This window comes from Schistocerca serialis, chromosome 1, assembly GCF_023864345.2.
Source record: "Schistocerca serialis cubense isolate TAMUIC-IGC-003099 chromosome 1, iqSchSeri2.2, whole genome shotgun sequence".
In the NCBI taxonomy this organism is placed as follows: domain Eukaryota; kingdom Metazoa; phylum Arthropoda; class Insecta; order Orthoptera; family Acrididae; genus Schistocerca; species Schistocerca serialis.
This window is the reverse complement of record NC_064638.1, coordinates 1,095,783,404-1,095,806,846: the sequence shown is the minus strand read 5'-3', so window position 1 is coordinate 1,095,806,846 and position 23,443 is coordinate 1,095,783,404. Positions and strand designations below refer to the sequence as shown.

Below are 23,443 nucleotides of genomic sequence, written 5' to 3'. Positions count from 1 at the left end.
GTAACAGAGTTTAGGCTTCTGCTTAACATCTCTGCATGTTTGCTGTTAATTTGTATCCTGTCAGAATTTCTTTTCCCATTAGTCATTTGTTCTACTGAAGTTTTCATAAATATTATAAATGTATGATCACAAGGCATACATTACACTCTAGTATACACTGATCAGCCAGAACATCGTGACCACCTATGTAATAGCCAGTCTTTCCACCTTTGGCACAGATAACAGCGGCAACACATTGTTCCATGGAAGCAGTGAGGCATTGGTGCATCCCTGGAGGGAGCTCACCCTACATCTGCACATACAAGTAACCTAATGCCTGTAAATTCCAAGAAGGGGGGGGGGGGGTCAGTGAGCTCTGACACTACGTTCAGTCGCATCCCAGGTGTGTTTGATAAGGTTCAGATCTGGCAAGTTCAGGGGGCCAGCACATCAATTGGAACTTACCACTGTGTTCCTCTACTCACTCCATCCCACTCCTGGCCTTGTGACGTGGCGCATTATCTTGTTGAAAAATGTAACTGCCGTCGGAAAACATGATCGTCATGAAGGGGTGTACATGGTGTGCAACCAGTGTATGATACTCCTTGGCTGTCATCGTGCCTTGCACGGGCTCTACTGGACCTATGGATGCCCACGTGAATGTTCCCCAGAGTGTAATGGAGCCACTGCCAGCTTGCCTCCATCCTGCAGTACAGGTGTAAAGGGGCTGTTCCCCTGGAAGATGATGGTTTCACGCCCTCCCACTGGTACGATGAAGAAGGTATCAGGATTCATCTGACCACGTCACCCTCTACCACTGTGCCAATGTTCAGTGCCGATGATCGTGTGCCCTTTTTAGTTGTAATTGCTGATGTTGTTGTGTTAACGTTGGCACATGCATGAATTGTTGGCTACAGAGGTCCTTCATTAGCAGCATTCAGTGCACTGTGTGTTCAGACACACTTGTACTCTTCCCCGCATTAAAGTCTGTTGTTAGTTCCAGCTCAGTTTGTCCACTATCCTGTTTTACCAGTCTGCCCAACCTACTATGTCCGACATCTGTAATGAGGGGTGGCCGCCCAACCCCACTATGTCAGAATGTGGTTTCACCTTGGTTGTGCTACGTGTTGAAGATGATCACGACAGCGCTCCTCAAACACCTTACAGGTCATGTAATTTCTGAAATGCTCATGTCAAGTCTCTGGGCCATTACAGTCTGCCCTTTGTCAAACTGAGGTAGATAGCGTATCTTTCCCATTCTACTCGTGGACAGCACACTCACTGATATACATGCACCATGCCTGTGTCTGACTAGCTGTCAGTCCTCATCAGGTGATGCTGCTATCGTATGGACGGGTTTATATCGATAATGGATTGGTAGTCATAATGTTCTAGATGATGAGTGCACAACTAGCTCTGAATATAAAACTGAAATATTGTTTCTTCTTTAGCTGTTCCACTGAATTGTAGTAAGAGAGCAGTAATATAATAATTTAAAATATAAGAAGAAAAATAGAGGCAGAAAGAAATTCTAAGGCGTGTGTGTGTGTGTGTGTGTGTGTGTGTGTGTGTGTGTGTGGGCGCGCATACGCATGCGCAGCAAATGTTGTAGGATGAAGAAGATAGCAACAGATTTTTTGTGAAAGCACAAGGTATAGAATCTTCCTAATAGCTTGTAGTAACAAGGTACTGAGTTCTGTGCAGTTGAAAAGAAGCTCTGTAAGTCTTTTCCTTATGTATGTGGCCTACAGCACACATATAAGAACCTGTTTTATTGTGACACTATTGACAACTAATGGAAATGGTTGGTAACTGCAGCACATGAAAGTGGCAGTAAATTGTTGCACTATCACTTACAGTTATTTACATGTTGTACAGTTTATGATAGTTTGACAGTCAGCCAGTGAGTGCACTTCAGGTAGGATGAAGCATTTTTCTGCCTTACATGCACAGAACCTCTCTCGTACCATCACAGACAGCTTGGTATGTAAACCATGATGTGAGTTTGCTGCGTATGTATGGCACCTCAATCTGGCTGAACACTCAGCAATGGCCTTAAGAATTGAAACCAATGTGCATCTGGGAAGAGATCTCCATAAACATACAGTCAAAGTGGAGAAAAATGCCACTTTCATTGATTGGGGGAGAGGTGGGAGGGATTAAAAAACACATCTCTTATCTTACACCAGAATCTTCCTAAAATAGCGTAGATATTTTCATACCTTTCAATAACATTTTAAACTTTTGATTTATTAGTTTTGCATTCACAGTTCAGAAGCTGACTGTAATTTGTGTAAAATGTGTCAGGGGGCAAGTCTGATTTCTGAAGCTCTGATATAAATATGGTAGCACACAGCACAGTCCAAGACCGTCCGTGCGTGGTAAAGAGCCACATCCTACACGAGGTGACCCTGTTAACGCAGAACACGGCGGATCTATAGGAGAAAACCTTGAAAAAAAAAATCTCACATTCCAAATCCTCAATGGGTCTGCACTCGAGTCGAGCGGCAGCGAGGTCAGCGTCTGTCCATCTAGTAGGTGCGGCTGTATTATATGCTCCAGGAACTGACAATCCCTGGTTCTAAACACCCAGTGGAAACACTGGACCAAAACTTACAAGCTATCATGATTCGTGAGAGTAATGACAGAATTACCCCAGGCGGTAACCAATCCACTCGTCGACAGACGACAACTGGGTTTTCGGATTCTGGGGAACCCGGGCCATCACGATCAGAGTTCTCAAGCAAACTTCGTCCCAAGGTTCCCATGTACATTGGTACCTTTAACATTCAGACCCTAATTCAACCTGGAAAATTACACAACTTAGTAACAGAGCTAGACCAACAAAAAATTAAGATCTTAGCGTTACAAGAAACTAGATTCACGGATGAAAGTGCAATAGACTATGGAAACTATCACATCTTCAAGAGCAAGACTGACAAACGAATTGCCAATGGTACGCCACTCCTGGGCATGGCATTTGCGGTGCACAGAAATATATTAGGCTCAATTAGAGAGGTCTCTTCCATAAATAATCGCCTGATGACCATGCGTATCCAGTGCGCCAACAAGAAATAGACATTGATAAATGCTCATGCACCCACAAACATAGACAACAAAAAACGCCAACTACAAACTGAAAAATTCTGGACTAAACTTGAAGATGTCATGGCCAAAATTCCCCGGGATGATATCAAAATCTTAATGGGAATTTCAGTGCACAAATTGGCAGAGAGAAAGAACACCAAAAAACTGTAGGAAAATATCCAGCACACAGATTCACCAACAGAAACGGACTGAGATTTATTGAACTATGCCAACAAAATAATCTAAAAATAATGTCTACATCTTTGAGAAAAAAACCTAGAAAACAAAAGACCTGGAGGTCCCCCATACAAGAGATCGGCGAATATCAGATTGACCACATTGCCATCTCCTATTTCGTACAGAAAGAGATCCATGATGTCCAAGTCCGCAGAGGGGCGAACATTGACTCAGACCACTACTTAACACGCATTAAAGTGAAATTAACCCCAAAAAAATTCTATCCGAAGAAAACACACATGATGAAATTTGACACACGAACAATCAAAGAAACCAATCTGAAGGAGGACTGGGAAAAGGAACCAGCTGACTCTTGGGAAAAATTTCGAACAAAAATTACAAAGAAGGCAAAAGAACTGATCCCATTGAAAAAGAACACAAAACACCCCTGGTGGGACTCTGGATGTGAAAAAGCGCTGGAAGAAAGAAAGAAAGAAAGCCTTTCTGAAGTATAACAGTAAAAAATCCCCTGAAAATCTAGATCACTTCCACAACACCAGAAGACAAGTGGCAAAAACAATCAGACAAGTCAAGAGGAAGTACCTCAAGGAACAGTGTGAGTCTATTGAAGAAAATTTCCGTAACTATAATGTACGAGACTTCTATAAGACCTTTACTGGGAGAATCAATGGATACGGCTCACGAAATCTATGTTTCAGAAAACCAGATGGAAAACTAGCGCTCACAAATTGGGAAAATTGTGAGGAGCTGGCAAGATACTTTTCCGGACTCCTCAATTGCCCTGAACCTTCTTCAAGATTCCCTCAAGAAACTGCTATCTACACAAATCCAGAATCCCCGCCACCTACACTAGAGGAGATCCAAAGACATATTCATAGACTGAAAAACAACAAGGCAACCGGAGAAGATAGTATCACTGCAGAACTACTTAAAAATCTTGGACCAAATTCCCTCAAAGAACTCACTCAAATCATCACAGACATTTGGCAGACAGAAAAACTACCAGAAGATTGGAAATGCACCCTAATTCATCCACTGCATAAAAAGGGAGACATGGCAGATATAAACAACTATGGAGGAATCTCCCTTCTCCAAGTCACTTATAAAATCCTCTCAGCTTGTCTTCTTCAACGAACACAAGAACAACTTGAACACAGTATTGGTGAATACCAAGCTGGCTTTCGCCCTCGCCGATCCTGTGCAGAACAAATTTTCAATTTGAAGACAACACTAAAATACAAAGCAGTCAGAAACAGTCCGATCATTTGTTCCTTTGTTGATTTCGCAAAGGCTTATGATTCAATCGATAGGCAATCTCTCTTTATTATCCTTGAGGAGCTAGGACTCGATCCGAAAACCCTAAACCTTATCAAAGAAACGCTCACAAACACAACTTCTAAGATAAAATTCCTAGGTGAAATATCAGAGCCCTTCCTGATCAAAACCGGCGTCAGACAAGGTGACGGCTTGTCTCCACTCCTCTTCAACCTTGTCTTAGACAAAGTCATCTGAGAATGGGAAAAAGAACTGAAGAATCAAAATTACTGGAAGCCTATACAACTAGGAAGATCTAAAGATGGTATTAAAATTTCATGCTTGGCATTTGCAGATGACGTGGCCATTCTAGCAGAAAACGAGACCACAGCAATTAAACAGATAGACATTCTCAAAGAATGCGCCGAAAAAGTTGGGCTACAAATTTTCTTCCAAAAAACCAAATTCATCTGCTCAAAATTTGAAACTCAAAAACTGACTACAAAATATGGACAAATTGAGAGAGTTCCACTATTTAAATACTTAGGCGAGGTCCTAGAACCCACAGGGGGAGAGAAAACTGCACAAAAAGTTCAACTGCAAAAACTGAAAAGAGCATACTGGAAAACCCACAACATCTACAATAAAAAGTGTCTCTCCATTCACTCAAAAATACGACACTACAATACAGTAATCAAGCCCGAAGCACTATATGCCAGCGAAACACTCACACTCCATAGAAAAGGCGACCTGGAAGGCATCCTGAAAGAGGAACGCAAAATTATCAGAAAGATTCTTGGCCCAAAAAGAACGGAAGATGGATACAGGTTACAGTCTCGGAAAACTACAGAAAAATTATCTAACCTCGCCGCAGACATCCGGAAAAGAAGACTAAAATTTTACGGTCATATCCACAGACTCCCAACACCCAGACTCTCCCACAAAATTTTAATATACATTGAAAAATTGAAAACCATACCCTGGATACAAGAAACCAAAACAGATCTAGCAAATGCACAAATAAATTCTTCAGAAGTTATGAACAGAAATGTATACAGGCAAAAAATCAATAGTTGGAAAGTACAACCCGAGAATGAAGTTTGCAAGAGACAGGGGACAAAATGGACAGAGGAAAGAAAGAGAATTCATGGGGAAAGAATGAGAGAAGTTTGGAGAATTAAAAAATTGAATCGGAAAAGCTTTGCGTGATCCGTATGGGTCCAATCGGACATAATAATAATATGGTAGCACACAGCAACATGTGCTCAGAGATATTGATAACTTACACTGAAACATGTTCGTGCAGCATATCTTTTCCACAGTTTGACAGATGTATTTGTATCTTAAGTTTCCATTAATGCATATGGATCGTTTGGTGGTAACCTGGTAACCGTATCTGACTAGTATTACATTTTTTCTCGTGTGACCTATTTTCACAAATACTATAGTGGTGTGCATGTAAGACAGTGGGTGATGCACAATGGAAAGTGACAATGTAACACATGATGCTCCAGCCAAGAGTTATTCTGCCATATTCCGACTGTAGCATTGCCTTTGGGGGTGCACATGGAACATTTAGAGTTGATTTTCATTGTAACTTGGGCGTAGTGAAGATTCTCAGTAGTGTCCATTAAAGGTGGCATAAAGCAAACAGGACAACTTAAGAAGGAACAGCAATGGTTTTCTGAACTTATAAATTTATCTAACAAGAATAATAAGCAGAAACAGTGGGCCCAGTGTGTTGCCCCTCTCCAGCATTGCCAGTTACCAACATAGGCAACAACTGGAGAGTGTGATGTGGGACAAAGACAGATAATACAGTGGCACTGTCATTGAGTCCCTCTGTGCATGATACTGCTGCCTTCTTACGTGCATACCACTGTAGCATTGTGGAGATTGTATTGCAGTTTAGGGAGGGTTTTGCTCAGACCAGTGTTCTTGAAGTAATAACAATGAAAATGTTGAGCAATAAACTTGACATGAACATATTACTGTGCTTTGTAAACAATCTAGAACTACAATAGTCACTTCTGATGAAAGTGTTAGTGCAGCTATATCTGCAGGTATAGTGTTAAACTTTATTTGTTCAACTGCAAGTACTTTTGTTGCTTTTATTGTGTTTTTATTCATTTTATTTCTTTGAAAGTAACACTTCACAAAGGTTATTATTCTCCCTTCTACTGTATGTTTGAAATGTTATCAGCACAGGAGCAGTTGGTGATATTTTGTATAAATGCTAGTGTAATTTCATGTAGTTACAGTTGACATGTATTGGTGTGTAAAAATTGCAGGAGAAGATGTCCCATGCAGGTGATGGCCTGCATACTCCGGGGTATTTATCATGGAGGAAACTACAGCTAAGTAGAGCAAAGCTGAAAGCATCAAGCAAAACATCAGCCCTGTTATCAGGGTTTGCAATGGTTAGTGTAGTGGATCATATATTTCTAGAATTGTTGCAGATGTTTTAGTCTTGATAAGTCTATCTGTCAAGCGCCTATGCCCGTTAGAGTATTGGTTCAGCACAATACTAGCTTAACATGAATTTCACATTTTTACCAGTAGGTTTTGTAGACAATAAGGAGAATGTTAGATATTGGAGCAGCCTACAAGCAATTGGAGTATCAACATCAAAATCGTAGTATTTTTAGAAGTGTGAGCTCCATTTGCTACCTGCATATGGTTGTTAAATGTTTCTGTTGTGCCACGTATTTATGCTACTCAGTCATATCTAAATCATGTATGTGGCACAATGGTCATATGGGGCTGGTATGCAGCTGGACGAGTTTAAAAGCAAACTGCAAGAAGTGTGGTCAAGCATATTTGAAGCTACACCTGTAGCTCTGCTGGTGGTCAGCACATCAGCTGTGAATTATGTGAACAGATTTTTCTTTTTACATGATATGCATTTATTTGTATTCTCTCTCTATCTCTCTCTCTCTCTCTCTCTCTCTCTCTCTCTCTCTCTCTCTCTCTCTCTCACACACACACACACACACACACACACACACACACACAAAAGAGAGCAATCTGTCTTCGCTGGAAGAATTGTTAGAAAGTTTCAGCTGCAAAGAAGACCAGAAAAGATTGTAGAATTACAGCAGGACATCAAAGTAATGCAGAGACGAGCAGAAGAGTTTCAGATTTCAGAATGGAAAATTCATTATGTAAAAGAATATCATAGAGATGTGTTTTGTTGTGGAAGGATGGTGGGGAGGGGAGGGGGGTTTGGACTGACAGACATTCTTTTTGTGAAATGCTTTTTGGTAAGATTAAAGAGTCAGTATTACAGACAGGCTGGAAACTCCCTCCATCACATTTCTTGTGCAAGGAACATAAGAAAGGGATATGGTGAGATTGGTTGTGTACAAAGCACACATACAGTAATTTTTCCCGTACTACATTCACAGAGGTGGTACAAATAGTTGTTTAAGCTAATGAGTGAGTGTACAGTATTTTAGTGTCAACTGTGACCTTTGGCTGATGATGTAGAAGTTACAAAAATCATGAAATATTTCAACATCTCTGAACCTTTTTTTAATCAGTAGTATTCTATGCTCAGTGTAAATTGTACATCCATGATGTGGTGAAGAAAATGGTAAGGAAAACAGAACAGTTGAAAATTTGTACAGTATTAATAGGGCACTAAATTCAGAATTTATTCTGCCCTTCATCTAATAGATCCTCAATGTCTGAGAGAATGAACAGAAAAAATTACATGTGAACACAGATTTGGTAAGCCTCTTTTTCTCTGTAGTTACTCTTATCATGTGTTCTGTACAATTGCATATTGATTCAGCAATGGTCTATATCTTTATTACAATTGATACTCTGTCCTCGAATTCGTTTAAATAAAATTGATTAAAACAAAATACATAGTTGAAATTTCAGATAATTCAGTGACTTACCTGCACTATTACGTTTTTTTTAGATAGTATTTGACTGTTGTATTCTAGGAAAACAAACAGTATTAAAGGTTAATACTACTAGTTGCTGATTAAAAGTATAGTGTCGAGTATGTTCATCTATGAAGTAATGAATGTTGCACTCAAATTAACAAGACATGTTTGCTGCACACCTTTACTATTGTTCTGTGTTGACTGTCATTTGTATCCATTGTCAGTGCGTGATCTGTCTAATTCGACAGATTGTTTGCAGATTACATTTCATTATATTTAGCAAAATATGAATATTTACACTGACTTTTGCACCAGGATTGCAGTGCATAGATTCTGATCATGCTCTTATGTGCTTATAGCTCAATGCATATTGTCACATCTAAATCAGAATCAAGTCCAAATATGAAGGCAGGGTCAGCAGTGAAGCTCAAAACCAAGTACTGAAAGCACATTCATTACTAACACCAACATACAGCCAGATCAGAACTGATTTGTACAGTGTGTGCAGTTTTTTATAAAAACATGAATATTTCAGATTTTTTTATGTATATAAATTATAGAGTGCAGCAATCAGTCGTCGTTTTTCTTTAGATTTCATTACGCAAATCCAGATTTTGGCTAGTTGCTAGCCATTCTCAATGCACTATTTTCTATTCTCAATGCATGTAAAGTCCCTGTAGTTCGGTTGTCAGTCAAAGTTCTTTGAATACTTATACATGTGTTAGCAATTTGGTAGTTGCTTCCTCTTGTGTATTGTCTTCAGTGACACTAAGCTGACCTTCCTGGACTGTACTGGCTGCTCAGTGCACATGTGTTTAGGGATTAATTGTGGCTGCACTTGAGAATTAGTGATGCAAAGTTCTCTTTGGCCATGTACCTTATTTATGACTATCACTAGCATGTGAGATTCTTTTGTTAGCATAAGTAACTTTTTGCAATCAATGAAATCTTCACAGTTTTAACTGTGCACCTTAGTTGACAACTGGAACCCAGCACAGTCTTTATTAACAGGCTGCTAATGGAGGGAGTTTATTCTGCTCCACAATAATTCATGTCCAAATGTCTCCCAGGTCACATCAACTGGTTCAAGTGGGACCAGCTTGAGCATCAACCCTTCAGCCTGAACATGTTGCCCTGCAACCTCTGCGTTTTTGGTCCACTGAAAAAACATTTCAGTGGGAAGTGCTTCAGCTTGGATCATGAACTGAAGGGCACAGTGGAGGACTGGCTCCTTTCACAGCCACAGGGATTCTGGAAACGGGGAATCCTTTGGCTTGTGAAACAGCCAAGATAATTGTGCTCAGTCCTTCGGTGATTACTTTCGAACGACAACTTCAGTTATACTTTCAGTGTTGTTTCATACCTTTTCTTTTGAACCCCCTCATATGATCGCTTGTGATACCTACAAGAAGGCCCATCCAAGAATAACATCGTGACTAAACTCTGTTAAAATGACAAATTCTAAGAGCTGTGTTATTTCATTGACAGTTTTTCTTGCAAGACATGTTCCTGTCAGCTGGATGTATTTCCCATTTGTGACCTTCAGCATAATCACTTTCATATTGCACTACATCATCTTCTTTTGCTGATGATGATTAGCATTTGACATTGTTGGAGTTGACTACCACCTGGACTAGTAAGCTGTTGATGATATCAGTGAGATTTCCTGTCATCTACGTTGCAGCTTCATCTTCATAGATTGTTGCCTTGCTTAGTTTTCCTGAATTCAGTGACTGAGTAAGCGGTTGATACCTCTGCCAGTGACGGGGAATGGCTACAACATGTTGTGGAGTGGCCTCTTGCAGGTAGACTATAATTGTCTGCAGTCGACTGACGTGAGTAGGACTGTTGCGATGGTTGACATTTGCTGCATAATAGCCATCAAATACTTGTCATTTTTCTATGCAGTAGTGCACAATGTATCCACAGTGAAAACAAGACTGATATGTTGTCCTCCGTCCTGCAAACATTTGTTAACTTGGCAGAGTTGATTGTATCTGCATTGGTTGGTTGCTCCTTTCTAACGTATCAAGTCGACATTCAATGCCACTATGCCTTATTGTCTTATGTACTCAGTGTGACATTTCTGGCTGTCATACACTACTGTATCTTTTCTCATGCTGTCTGGTGTGTGAGACAAGCAAGGTCATGGCGGTTTTCCACAACTGCCATAGGGACGACATTTGGCATTAACTTATACCTCTTTCATTCGCTCTTTTCCTGTTGCATTTCCTCTGTTCACTGGCACCATTTGATGAATTCCTCTGTTGTTGTGATAGCCTTTACCAGAAGAGCTTGGTACATGTCTTTTGCTGTGCTTTTCATCAGATGTGAGATTTCATTGGCTTCTGTCATACCGGGATTAACGATGTGACGTAGGGCCAAAACATTCTGTATGTACAACTGTGTTTTTTCACCGTGACATTGGTCCCTGTTCTTCCATTGTTCTTTAGATGAACAGATGTGCTGCTGATTGCCCTCAAAAAATTCTTCAGTTCTTCCTGGAATTTGTCCCAACTACTGAGCTTCTGTTCATTGTCCTCTAACCACTGCCGTCCAAGTAGAAGTACATATTGGCCAAACACATAATGTCATCCCACCTCGTGTATTTGGTGACTCGGTTGAATTATGTCAGTTATTTTGTCGGGTCCTGACCAGTCTCCAGAAAGCAAGCTGACTTACCGCTGTTTTGTAATCCATCTGTCTTGTGCATAGGGATGGTGTATTGCTTGTGTTCCGGTTCTTGTCCTTATAGGCAAGAGGTTTTATGTTACCTAATTGAAGCTACAGTAATGTAGATGTCCTGAATTACCCAGCATCTCCACCAAATAGTGTCACGTCTGGTTTAGACTAGTGTTCAAATCTGAAGGCAGGATTGTCAGTGAAGTTCAACACTTAGTACTGAAAGCACAGTTATTACTGACACTGATGTATAGCCAGAACAGGACTGATTTCATTCAGATAGAATGCAGTTACTAAACAGACATTGAATATTTTAGAATTCTAGTATTTATACAACCATTAACTATTCCAGATATACAAACATCACAAACTTAAGATGTTTCAAGAACCTTCCAGAAACGATAAATATGAAATAATAACAGGCGACACACAATACACCAACCAGTGATGCTAACCACTACATCATACTGCATGCACCAAAGTTTGACATTGGAGATGTTGATGTCGGTGCCTTAGGAGTCATAATGTCTGTTGAGGAAATGTAATGCAAATAAATTAGAACTAAACTTTTTCTGTGCTGTGCACCTCTATTATGAAGCTTAATTTGCCAGCTCCTACACATTCTCCTTATATTGGATGAGAAAAAATTGTAATTGATCTGCAGAAGGGAATCCCAGTATTAATTGCATTACTGGGAAGCACAAGTGATGGCAGGAGGGGGGGGGGGGGGGGGACCACACACACACACACACACACACACACACACACACACACACACACACACACACACACACACACACAGAGAGAGAGAGAGAGAGAGAGAGAGAGAGAGAGAGAGAGAGAGAGAGAATATTCAAAGCAGTAAAAGGACTCTGACTGATGTGACAAGAAATGGTCAGTTTCTTTTGTAGTTGTTTATACCAGCCCACTATATCCAGAAAAACTAAAACTGTTCTCTCTGTGTTTATAGTTTTGCTTGTGTAGCACTTTTATGTGTGTTTACATGGTATACAATTTATGCTTCCATGTACTTGCTTCTTCATGAATGATTTGATATTTTTTATATTATTAACAAGATAATGTTTGTTTTGTGTAATGAATATTACTGTTCACCAGGTGAAAGTTAAATATAATTTCAGAATACTTGTTTGTGCTTCAGGTAGCAATGGTGGAAGTGCAGCTCAATGAACGATCTAAAGTACCTCAGGAAATGCTGATAGCATTTGCTATCTGCACTACGTTGCTAGTTGCAGTTCACATGTTGGCATTAATGATCAGCACATGCATCCTTCCCAACATTGATGCCGTTTGTAACCTACATTCCATCAGCTTGGTTCATGAATCACCACATGAACGTCTGCACTGGTATATAGAAACTGCATGGGCATTTTCTACACTACTGGGACTTCTTTTGTTTCTGTGTGAAATAGCAATATTGTGCTGGGTAAAATTTTATGACTTTTCAAAACTTGCCGCGTGGTCTGCTTGTATTGTTCTTATACCAGTTCTTGTTATTTTCTTAGCATTTGCTGTTCATTTCTATAGATCTCTTGTCACACACAAATATGAAGTTACAGTGTCTGGCATTAGAGAACTAGAACTTTTGAAGGAACAGATTGAACTAGGTGATACAGAGGGAAGAGTAAATGGCATTGGGTTGTTCAATAATGCACAGATTGTGTAATGCATTATTGATTTTTAGTATGAGACCATAACCTTTCTACTGTTTGCATCATTTTCATTAAACTGGAAAATGTTACATGATGTGTGACCGAACTTACTGAGTATTTAAGAGCTGTGCTACTTATTTGTGTGTTGTATCTCGAATAGAATGCCAAGGTAAATATTATTTCTATGATACACTGAATTTGAAGTGTAGCCGCACATTCTTGTCTTCCTCATAGTTTATATTCTGCGTTGATTACTGTTAGTTGTGAAGTATTTACAATCATGACCATAAAAAATGACACATCCTCTGTGTGTGTGTGTGTGTGTGTGTGTGTGTGTGTGTGAGAGAGAGAGAGAGAGAGAGAGAGAGAGAGAGAGAGAGAGAGAGAGAGAGAGAGAGAGAAGGCTTTAAAAGCTTTAATGTGATGAATTTCAAGAGAATTCTAATAGTTTTGAAATGTGTATTGTTTACTTTTCGTTTTGACTGCATTGTTGAAATTGTTCAGAATTATTGCATTTGGGTGGAAAGAGCTTAGTTCATTTTGCCTGTTTCATATGTGGTTGTATTTTGAATTTATTCTTTCTCATATTACATGTGAGTTAAATATTATACACTATGTTTGCCATTCAGTTTTCAATTTTTTGTTACTGTCTAACTAGAAGAAGAGATATTATGTGTGCTCAAGTGCTGTATCTGAAAGTTCCATATACAGAAAGCAGAAAAGTGGCGATAAAGAATTAAAGCTAAAACTTTTTATTGGCACATGTGACTTCTGGAATTATGTCTAAAATGTGGTAACAAGGCAACAGTAGCATGTAGCAGTTAATAGGAAAGATTTTGAGTTGTAGATTATTGTACCAAAGAAAAGGAAGAAAGACAAAGTATGAAAAGTTTTGCAGAAGCCAATGAAATATACATAATACCATATATTACTATATATTTTTCCTCATTTTGAATGCCTACTTTCTCCACCTCTTTGTGATTAATAACTTGTTCTTTCCAGTTTTCCACAGCTCTCTCTTTCTTCCTTTCCTCTATTCCAGAAGAAAGTGTTTATGAAAATGTCAGATTTATTGCCTTAGTTTCCATATATTACTGCTCATTAGATTTGTGACAAGTATTGAAATCTATAGTTTTTTTTAAAGCCAATTGTAGAAGACCTTGTTAAATCAGTAAAAATATCTGTTTTTCATGAAGACTTTGTAGAGACTTTTGTTGAACGAATGGTAAATTTGTTAGTGATATGTCAGGAAATACTCATGCTGTGATTAAATTATAAAATAAGAAATGAAATCTGTTTTCAGCAATATAGTTTTGATGAAAGTGTATTTTGAGAAGGTATCTTCCACAATGCCATTAAATGCACTGACATTCCTGTTTTGACTTACAATTTGTGTGTACTTGTTGACATTTGTACATAAGGGAGCAGCCATGAAGAAAACCATTTTTAACCTATAACACAGTTTTCATGAAAGACTATTTTGGAATGTATATGTATCTTCATGGCACACCTGAGTTCTGTCAGAAAATGTGAAAAATTGAAATTATTTGGTACTTTGTATGCTGTACATTTCTCATAGAATGGACAATTGTTGCATGATGGAAAAATATGCTTTTTCAGTTACTCTAGAATATTACATAAAGAAATTTAATAATCTTTGAGTTTCTCTCTTTAAGTGTGAGGAGAACAGCAAACAATTCTACCCAAAAATAATTAAGCAAGTCTCCTAGGACACCAAAGTACCTGAAATCGTGGCATGTATCAAGAATTAGTTCTATACCTACCTTTTAATGTTTACAGTGTCTTTAAAATACAATAAAATAATAAAGTTAGCTTACCAGTCCTCATAACAAGGTTACTAAATTAACATTTTGTCATTCCATTATTTTCTACACAATCCTTTGACTGAATTGTTATCATTGTATGAGACAGCGACATCTGTGTCTTGATTGTAAACTGTGGAATCAGTGGTTGAGAGCTATACAGTACCTTAATGTTAATTATTTGTACTAAATTCTCAAAATGTATTATGCTGTGCCACATGTTCTTTTTTATTGTGCGCAGTTGTATTTAACTGCAACTAAATACCAAATTTTAAAGATACTTGGATTTTTTTTCTGAAGTAGTTAAATTCCATTTATCTTCTATGTTTAGAGATTGCATTCAAATTATTCTGTAATACAAAAAATACTTCTAGTATTTTGTGTGTGAATGTACACAGTAAAACTGTCATTTTTTGCTAAATTATAATTATTTAAAAGTGATTTTGTGTCACTGCAGATGCAGTCTTTCAAATGTCATGATATATTTAAGTACAAATTTTGTGGTTTGTGGCATTTTGTGGTCAAGTGTACTGTATTTGTATATAAAATCTTGATGTCATGTATATAATTCCTGTAATTAGTGTGCTGTATGTTTCTACTTGAAAAATGATAAGTTCCTTTTGTTATGATAATTGTGCACTGTACAGAAATTTTTGTCAAATTTTGGCATTCATAATTGTTTTGAAAAATAAATAAAATATTTGTATGTGTAATTCATTTTAAAAAAGTAAAAGGACCACAGTGACCTAAAGACAAGAAGTCACAATTTACTTCTAAGGAAATGCAACTTGACATGTAGAAATTGTACTTAGTTGTTGCAAACATGATCATATCTCTAATGTTTTATTCTGTTTCATTTTAAACATTATTCACATCAAGTGTGACAAATTATCCGGTTAGGGAGAAGCAGTTTCCACACATCTTTTTACTGAAGTTAATTTTTTTGTGGGTTTCAAGCACTTTCACTATAAAATGAATTTTTTTGTCGTATATCATGTCTTGCAGCCTTTATGATTTACTGATGGACTGCTACTCTCATATGTCTGGAAAAAAAAAAAAAAATCATTGCCGACCAACACTTTGTAATTAAAACTATTATCCTTCTGACTGCTTTTCTTTACAACGACACTACCGTCTCAAAAGTTAGTTCTGTTTTTCCTTCCTCACCCATGGACAATCTTTGGGTACCCTATCAGAAGGAAACTTTGTTTCTAAAATGATTTGGGACTGATATTACAGTTAAATGAAGTGTAACTGCAATAAATCTTTCATGTATATTTTATAGGAGTTATTTGTTCTCACTAGCTTCTTCGCGTGATTTTATCTTGCATTTTGTATGTTGCAAGATTTACGCAAAGAGACGTTCAATTAATACAAGTGGAATTTTGACATGCGGTGTAGTCTGTTGTGACCCAAATACAAATATACTTACCCTGGGAAATTTAATTATGTACTTGAAACCTGCCTCCATGTTTGCTTTTATGGCTAATACTTCTGTAGTATTCATTTAATTTTATTCTGGCCATGGAATATTAAGCAGACTGCTTAGATCCACTAAGATTTTGAATGGTGTACACAAAATGTAACTTAAAATAATAGCTGCTTTTATGATATTTTCATAGAATATTCTTGATAAATAATAACATATGCAGGAGTTAATCAAGCATTCATAAATCTGTAGGAGGAGAGATAATTTTGAAATTTACCTTTTGAGTGATGAGACATACATGTTAGATTTGGAGAGTTTACGTAACCACTCTGTTGCATCCTCCCCATTTTCAGTTATCACTGCAGTGAAACCTTTGTCTACACAGATAATTATAGAACCCTTTGCCTCTAGATCATGGATGACCTGAATGTGTGCTGGAGTAAGGTGTAAGGTTTTGGAGACGTTTTCGGGAATGATTGGAAGGCAGTGCTGGGAATGGGAAATTTGTAGAATGCCTCTAGATGATGGTTTTTGGGATAGGAGGAGGATCCTTCTGGAACTGTGAAGGAAATGAAGCATTTAATGCTTGTTCTATTTGTGGACTGGTACTGGATGGTGAAGCAGTGTTTCAAGTTGAGGCTGCAGGTGAACAAGAGGACTACTTATGAGTTGGAGAGATTGGTGTTGTGCATGGTGGTTAGAGGAGGTGTCACCACTTTTGAAGCATTTCACCAGTGTGGTTGATAGCTTCCTCATACACTGTGAGGCAGTTTCTTTCCCAGATCTAAGGGTAGTTTCACTGAGAGTGATTCAAAGTGAGCTTACATACTGTGGGGCTGAGAGGTAGAGAATTGTAATTACAGACTGGAACTGTTGAAGGTAATGCTTGGTGGAGGCAATTGATAGCTGGAGGATAAGATTAGTAAGGGCTTTACTTTTTATATGATAGTTTTTAGTTATAATGAGGTAAGCACTGATAATTGATTAATAATTAAGAGCTGTCAAAAGTGTGCAGAAATTATTTTTAAGATGCTGTTTCTGTGGTTTGAGAGACTTCATTTATCACAGCCTCGGGCTTGCTATTCGAATGAAATTTCATTTGTGATTAATGAGAAAAAATTGTACATCAGGTAGGATTAATGACATAAAGATAGAAAAATAGAAATATAAGGTTTAGTAACATATTACCTATATTCAACCATGTGATTTTCATCTTCTGAATTGGTGAAAAAGCCCCATATTTGCACTTCCATATTGAAACTATTTTACATGTTTATTACATTACTACATGACTCTAATGGTGCATATTTCACCTAAGTTGCTGTGATGTGATGGAGCATGAGATTCGCTATTAGTTCCATTTATATAACTCGCAAAATAAAATAAGAAAATTACATACTTCCATCCATAATTACAAGAAAGTTATGCAAGTTCGGACATGCAACTAACATAACAGGATATATGAGTTATTTAAAGAAACATTAGACCTCTGTAATAATGAAAACTAATAAGAATAACTTATCACATACATTAAACCCACACTAATCAGATGATGATAGCATCTTCTGTTTTCTTCAACATATAATGTTGCTTTACTGGAGCAGGAATGAACGTTATGAAATAGTGAATTTCTAAAGCTCCAATCACTGTGGAACAGAACAGTTGAAAGTAGCTCCAATAGTGGAAGAGAAAATTCAGTGGGAAGAGATTGAAGTTAATAAGGGGTTACTGAAGTACAGGTCGGGAGGAGAGTGTGAGAGTAGTTCATGAATGGCAGTAGCAAAATAAAGACAAATTCAGGTAATAGTCACACTAATTAGAGTAATGATATGCATATGAACTAAGATACTCTGCCCCTTCTACTAGTTGTGCCGTGTACTTCATTTACAAGTGGATGACTTGGGTGCTGACTTGTCCCATTGGGTACACTATAACATTGCACTTTCAATAGAGGGAAAGATGACTTGCATATAGACCACCACAAGAAGAGAAAAGATATAGTGGGAACACCCCCTGCTTCACTCACACAGTGCAGGCAATATATACTGTACATGTATTGTATCCTTCTATGAAATCACTTTATTTATTTACTTCTTCAATAATAATATTTCAGTAGTGGTACTTATTGCTATAAATTACATATCAGTGAAATAAAATTGCAATTAACAAAAGCTAATGCAGACAGCTAAGATTGACAGTAACTGCAGACAAGTCAATACAGGACCAAAATTACCTCCTCCCGCTGTCCATTGATAAGCACTTGGTACTCATGTGAACTCAGTCATGTCATATGTGACAGTTTCCTATGTGGTTATGACAACAGATCAGCTGTCAACTTGCATGGGGGCCTACTATCATACTGTGCATAACCGCAAAATTGACCACCCAGTTGACGTGTATGCTGCACTCTGCTATATCAATGTCTTCAGCAGCTGTTTTAATACCCATGTTATTTGTATCCCCCAGAACTGCCTCTTCTACACTATATACTTTGTTTCTGCATGCCCTCCTGGCAATAAATTCCACTAGTTTCCAACCTCAGCTGCCTACCCCCCCCCCCCCCCTCCCCCTCCCCTCCCCGTCCACCTTCTTTCCCTACTTTCAACCCTTATCTCAAGTGTCTTATTCTACTGTATTTATCTCCTGACTCAATACTGAACTACTCTTTCGCCAACATTGGTCTCCTCCCTTAACTTTTACTCTGTAAGCCATCTCAAAGGAAGTGCATTTGAGGCTCTTCCAAAAAGCTACCTGTGCCCTCAGGGTTATTCATAACCATGACCGCCTGAGGGAATTTTTTAGTTTTAGCTGAGTACAGGTATGTTTACCTGTATGTAGAGGGCTGGTCAATTTTGCTAGCTCTCATATTAGAGCTTCAGTGTCCACCACTGAGCATTATGGTGAAACCCAGAAAAGGGTGTTAGAATGATATGCATGATCAGTAAGCAATCTTCATATAGGCTGCTGTTGAGGCATCTCTAGTATACTTTCTCATGGGATTTATGTCAAATAACATGGACAAATTCAAAAGGAACTGCAGCATTTACTCAGTGAAAGGTAGACAGAAAAATTATTCGCACCTCTATGATATGAGCTGCTGAAGCAGGTTTCCAGTCTAACTGAATAATGTGAGGATAAACCCTGTGTTTTAAAATCTGTGAATAAGTTGAAAGGCTTCCCTGTAGCATTTTTACTTTCTGCTGTACAGGTGTTCCATACAGCAGCTGTGGTACTTACATGTGCACATGCAAATCTCTTGTTTGAAGTTTTTTTCCTCTGGTTTCTGTTATCAACATGATAACCAGAATGTACATTTTTTTTCTCTTCATTTGCTTATAAAGCTAATACACTAAATTGTACAAAATCGTTGCTTAAAAGGTTCCTAGATGTATATTTTTCACGTTATATATGTATATAACTGTGCATCACTGTCATAAATATCATGAAATTTTGTGCATCTCATGTCTCTTAGCTACCTTATGTCTTTTAGCTTTATATGTAAATATTTACACCAATAACACATTTTAAAATGTTTAAAAGTGAATAAATTGTACTCTACTCTTAATATAAACTGTTCAACAGGGAGTCGTACCCGAATGCACCTTATCGCTCTCAAGGTGAGATTATACATAAAACACATATCGGTAGGCCCTACTTCAAGAACATGGGATGACATTATATGATTAAAAATTATGTATCACAGCTTTGATTTCAGTAGTTGGCATCATTGGATCTAAGTATTGCTTCAGTTCTAGAGGTGGGTTTTTAAAAAGCTACAATACTCATTTCAGAACAATAATTTTTCTTCATGAAAGAAAGCAAATTTGATACACTGCTCTTGTCATTATTAATTGCAACACATATTTTTGGCAATAACAATGTTGCCAGCAAAGGTTTCATCATTGTATCATCTAGGTCTAACATTCATCTACTACTGACTGCTATTCCATTCCAACTCAGCTGCCTGTGGGTACAAATCTGCTAATCCTTAAACAAACTTGTGGCACACTTTTTATACATTGAAACATTTTACAACACATATTTCCTTGCAGTTACAGGCACAATATGACCTTTGCAAGCTAACAAATGATTTTCTATTGGCGTAGTGTTCAGTAATAAACTTTAAAACATACAAATTTACATTCAGCATAAAAGTTTTACAAATGTATTTTGATTAGATCTCTTGCTGTAAGACACCAACTTGTAGTACAAATTGTTTTTAATATTAATAAAGCATGAAAATTGACAATTTGATGTTGCAAATCATACCCAAACATCACAATTTGCTTCCAAATATATATTTGAACAAAAGCTTTCAAGAAACTAGCCTTTTGTATAATCTAATAAAACACCATAACAAAGCCATCTGGTTCCCTAACAATGCCTAATTTTAACATGTTAATTTGATAACCCAAATATCCCCCAAAGTCAATTAGGCCATTACACAAATTTTTAAATTTACTTTGCCAATACACATTAACATGTCCAAATTGTGGTTGCTGAATTATAAATTTTTTATTTCATTCAATAAATTTTGAACATGCAATATTTATTGTTGTAAAATATAGCTTTGAAGCTAATTTTATTGAGAAGTGGGCTCCACAGCCAAAACTTATAGTTATTTACAGTATTAACTATTATTTATAATTGTAGAATTGCTTCAATAAAAATCTTGGAAAGACCATTTACTGTACTCCCAATTATATAAACATTGTTACATACACTTTTTCTCATAAACATCAAGTGCAAGAACGAAATATAATGAGTCCATCATATATAATTAACTAGCAGGTCAGACCAATTACATCATAAGGGCTCTTAACATTAATCAGCTTCCACCCCCCCCCCCCCCCCCACCCCACCTCACCACCACCACCACCACAATTTAATCTGCGGACTTCTATGGTGGCCACGAATTCTACAAAAAAGCTTTCTATGATTTTAATAGGTTGTAATCACACCCAACACAACAAGGGAACATGTGTTTCCAGGCTATATCAGCAAGTCTGACCACAACGGAGGACAGAAAATCATGTGGACTACATGTTAATAGTCAGAATCACAGTGGCATAATTTGAACATTCAGCCACTGTCTTGAGAAAAGTGGTAGCTCATAATTAAAATTAGTGGAACAATGCTCCAAACAAATTTTAGTCTTTGTTTAAAACTGTGTAAAAGGAAACAATTTATCCATCAACTTTACAGAATCCTAAAAAAACGAAATCAAACTTTTTTTTTTACTTACTTTAACCTAAACTGTTAAATTCAAGCCTGATCTATTCATCTAAAAATGAAATCCATTTTTCTTAATTTATTAACAATTTTCTTCTTGATCTCTGGATAACCACCAAGGAAATTTTCCTCCACTAAAAGCACTGTAAGTGCAGTTACTCTTTCTATATTTATAGTGCTTCTCAAAAAAGTTTTCAGTATTGAAAGCAGCATTTTTCTTCTGATGTAGTCATGCATACTGTCAAGAGAATTTTTTTCAGTTTTGTTATTTCACGAAGATCATCATCCAGATTATTTTCCAAGATAGATTCCAGTAGATCAATTAATTTGCAATATTTATGAATGTCAAACCTGAAATAGAATACTATTAGTTCAATTTCAAGCTTTTCTTTATCAGTCATGGGTTATGCTTCAGTGGTCAGAGACTGCAGTTGGTTATACTGTAAATTATTTCAACACGAGGCATAATCTGATAAAAAGGTCTAACCAAAACTTGAAAAGATAGTCATTCAGGTATTTTCAAATTCTTGTGCTTCTGCAGTGATTTGATTTGCATTTGATGTTGACTTGATTACAGTAAGGCAGTTTTTTAAAGGTAGAAAATTTTGATGATCCTGTTTATGGTTTATACATTGAAGTTCCACCCTGTAGGGGTGGATGTGGGATGCTGACATTCATATGCCTCTTGAGAATGGACACACATTGTGATGATCTTGAGAAGAGTTGTGGAGATGCTTCAGGAACTGAAATGGGAGTCCCTGGAGGAAAAGCAATGGTCTTTTTGAGGGATACTATGGATAAAATTTAGAGAACCTACATTTGAAGCTGACTGCTGAACGATACTACTGTCACCTAATTATTTTTGTGTGAAGACCATGAAGATAATATGTGAGAAATTAGGGCTCATACAGATGCATATAGACAGTCATTTTCCCCTCACTCTGTATGCAAGTGGAATAGGAAAGGAAATGGCTAATAGTGGTACAGTGTACCTATTACATTAAGCTGATGTATTTATCTCTTTTTGAAACAAGATAATTTTTTTTAAATAAAGCTGAGAACCCCAGCCATGGTCTGTGTTCAACCAAAAAGGCTGAATTAGTATGTAAGTGAAATCAAAACAATCACAGGCTGAATGAAAACATTCATATAGCTGATATAAATGACATGGACTTGTGTCAGTCAGTTGTTTCACATAAAGTAAAACAAAACAGGGAGAGTGCATGAAAAACATCCATACAGCTGATGTGGCCACAGTGGGGGGGGGGGGGGGGGGGCGGAATAAATTCGTGTGCTTAGTCCTCTAATACACTCCTGGAAATGGAAAAAAGAACACATTGACACCGGTGTGTCAGACCCACCATACTTGCTCCAGACACTGCGAGAGGGCTGTACAAGCAATGATCACACGCATGGCACAGCGGACACACCAGGAACCGCGGTGTTGGCCGTCGAATGGCGCTAGCTGCGCAGCATTTGTGCACCGCCGCCGTCAGTGCCAGCCAGTTTGGCGTGGCATACGGAGCTCCATCGCAGTCTTTAACACTGGTAGCATGCTGCGACAGCGTGGACGTGAACCGTATGTGCAGTTGACGGACTTTGAGCGAGGGCGTATAGTGGGCATGCCTGAGTCCGGGTGGACGTACCGCCGAATTGCTCAACACATGGGGCGTGAGGTCTCCACAGTACATCGATGTTGTCGCCAGTGGTCGGCAGAAGGTGCACGTGCCCATCGACCTGGGACCGGACCGCAGCGACGCACGGATGCACGCCAAGACCGTAGGATCCTACGCAGTGCCGTAGGGGACCGCACCGCCACTTCCCAGCAAATTAGGGACACTGTTGCTCCTGGGGTATCGGCGAGGACCATTCGCAACCGTCTCCATGAAGCTGGGCTACGGTCCCGCACACCGTTAGGCCGTCTTCCGCTCACGCCCCCAACATCGGGCAGCCCGCCTCCAGTGGTGTCGCGACAGGCGTGAATGGAGGGACGAATGGAGACGTGTCGTCTTCAGCGATGAGAGTCGCTTCTGCCTTGGTGCCAATGATGGTCGTATGCGTGTTTGGCGCCGTGCAGGTGAGCGCCACAATCAGGACTGCATACGACCGAGGCACACAGAGCCAACACCCGGCATCATGGTGCGGGGAGCGATCTCCTACACTGGCCGTACACCACTGGTGATCGTCGAGGGG

The 23,443-nt window shown here is 38.4% G+C and overlaps 1 protein-coding gene across 8 annotated transcripts in view; it reads left to right on the top strand.

Moving 5' to 3' along the window:
- Nucleotides 1-23,443, top strand: part of LOC126416237 (calcium release-activated calcium channel protein 1-like) — a 563,134-nt gene that overhangs the window by 429,178 nt on the left and 110,513 nt on the right. For 2 of the 8 annotated variants that reach the window (XM_050083861.1, XM_050083918.1), the window contains exons 3-4: nucleotides 6,810-6,938; nucleotides 12,256-15,302. The exons of the other annotated variants lie outside the window; for them this stretch is intronic. In XM_050083861.1, the coding sequence (XP_049939818.1) occupies nucleotides 6,810-6,938; nucleotides 12,256-12,780 (654 nt within the window). In that variant the 3' untranslated portion in view covers nucleotides 12,781-15,302. Of the gene's footprint in view, nucleotides 1-6,809; nucleotides 6,939-12,255; nucleotides 15,303-23,443 lie in introns of those variants that run through there. 8 annotated transcript variants of the gene reach the window in all.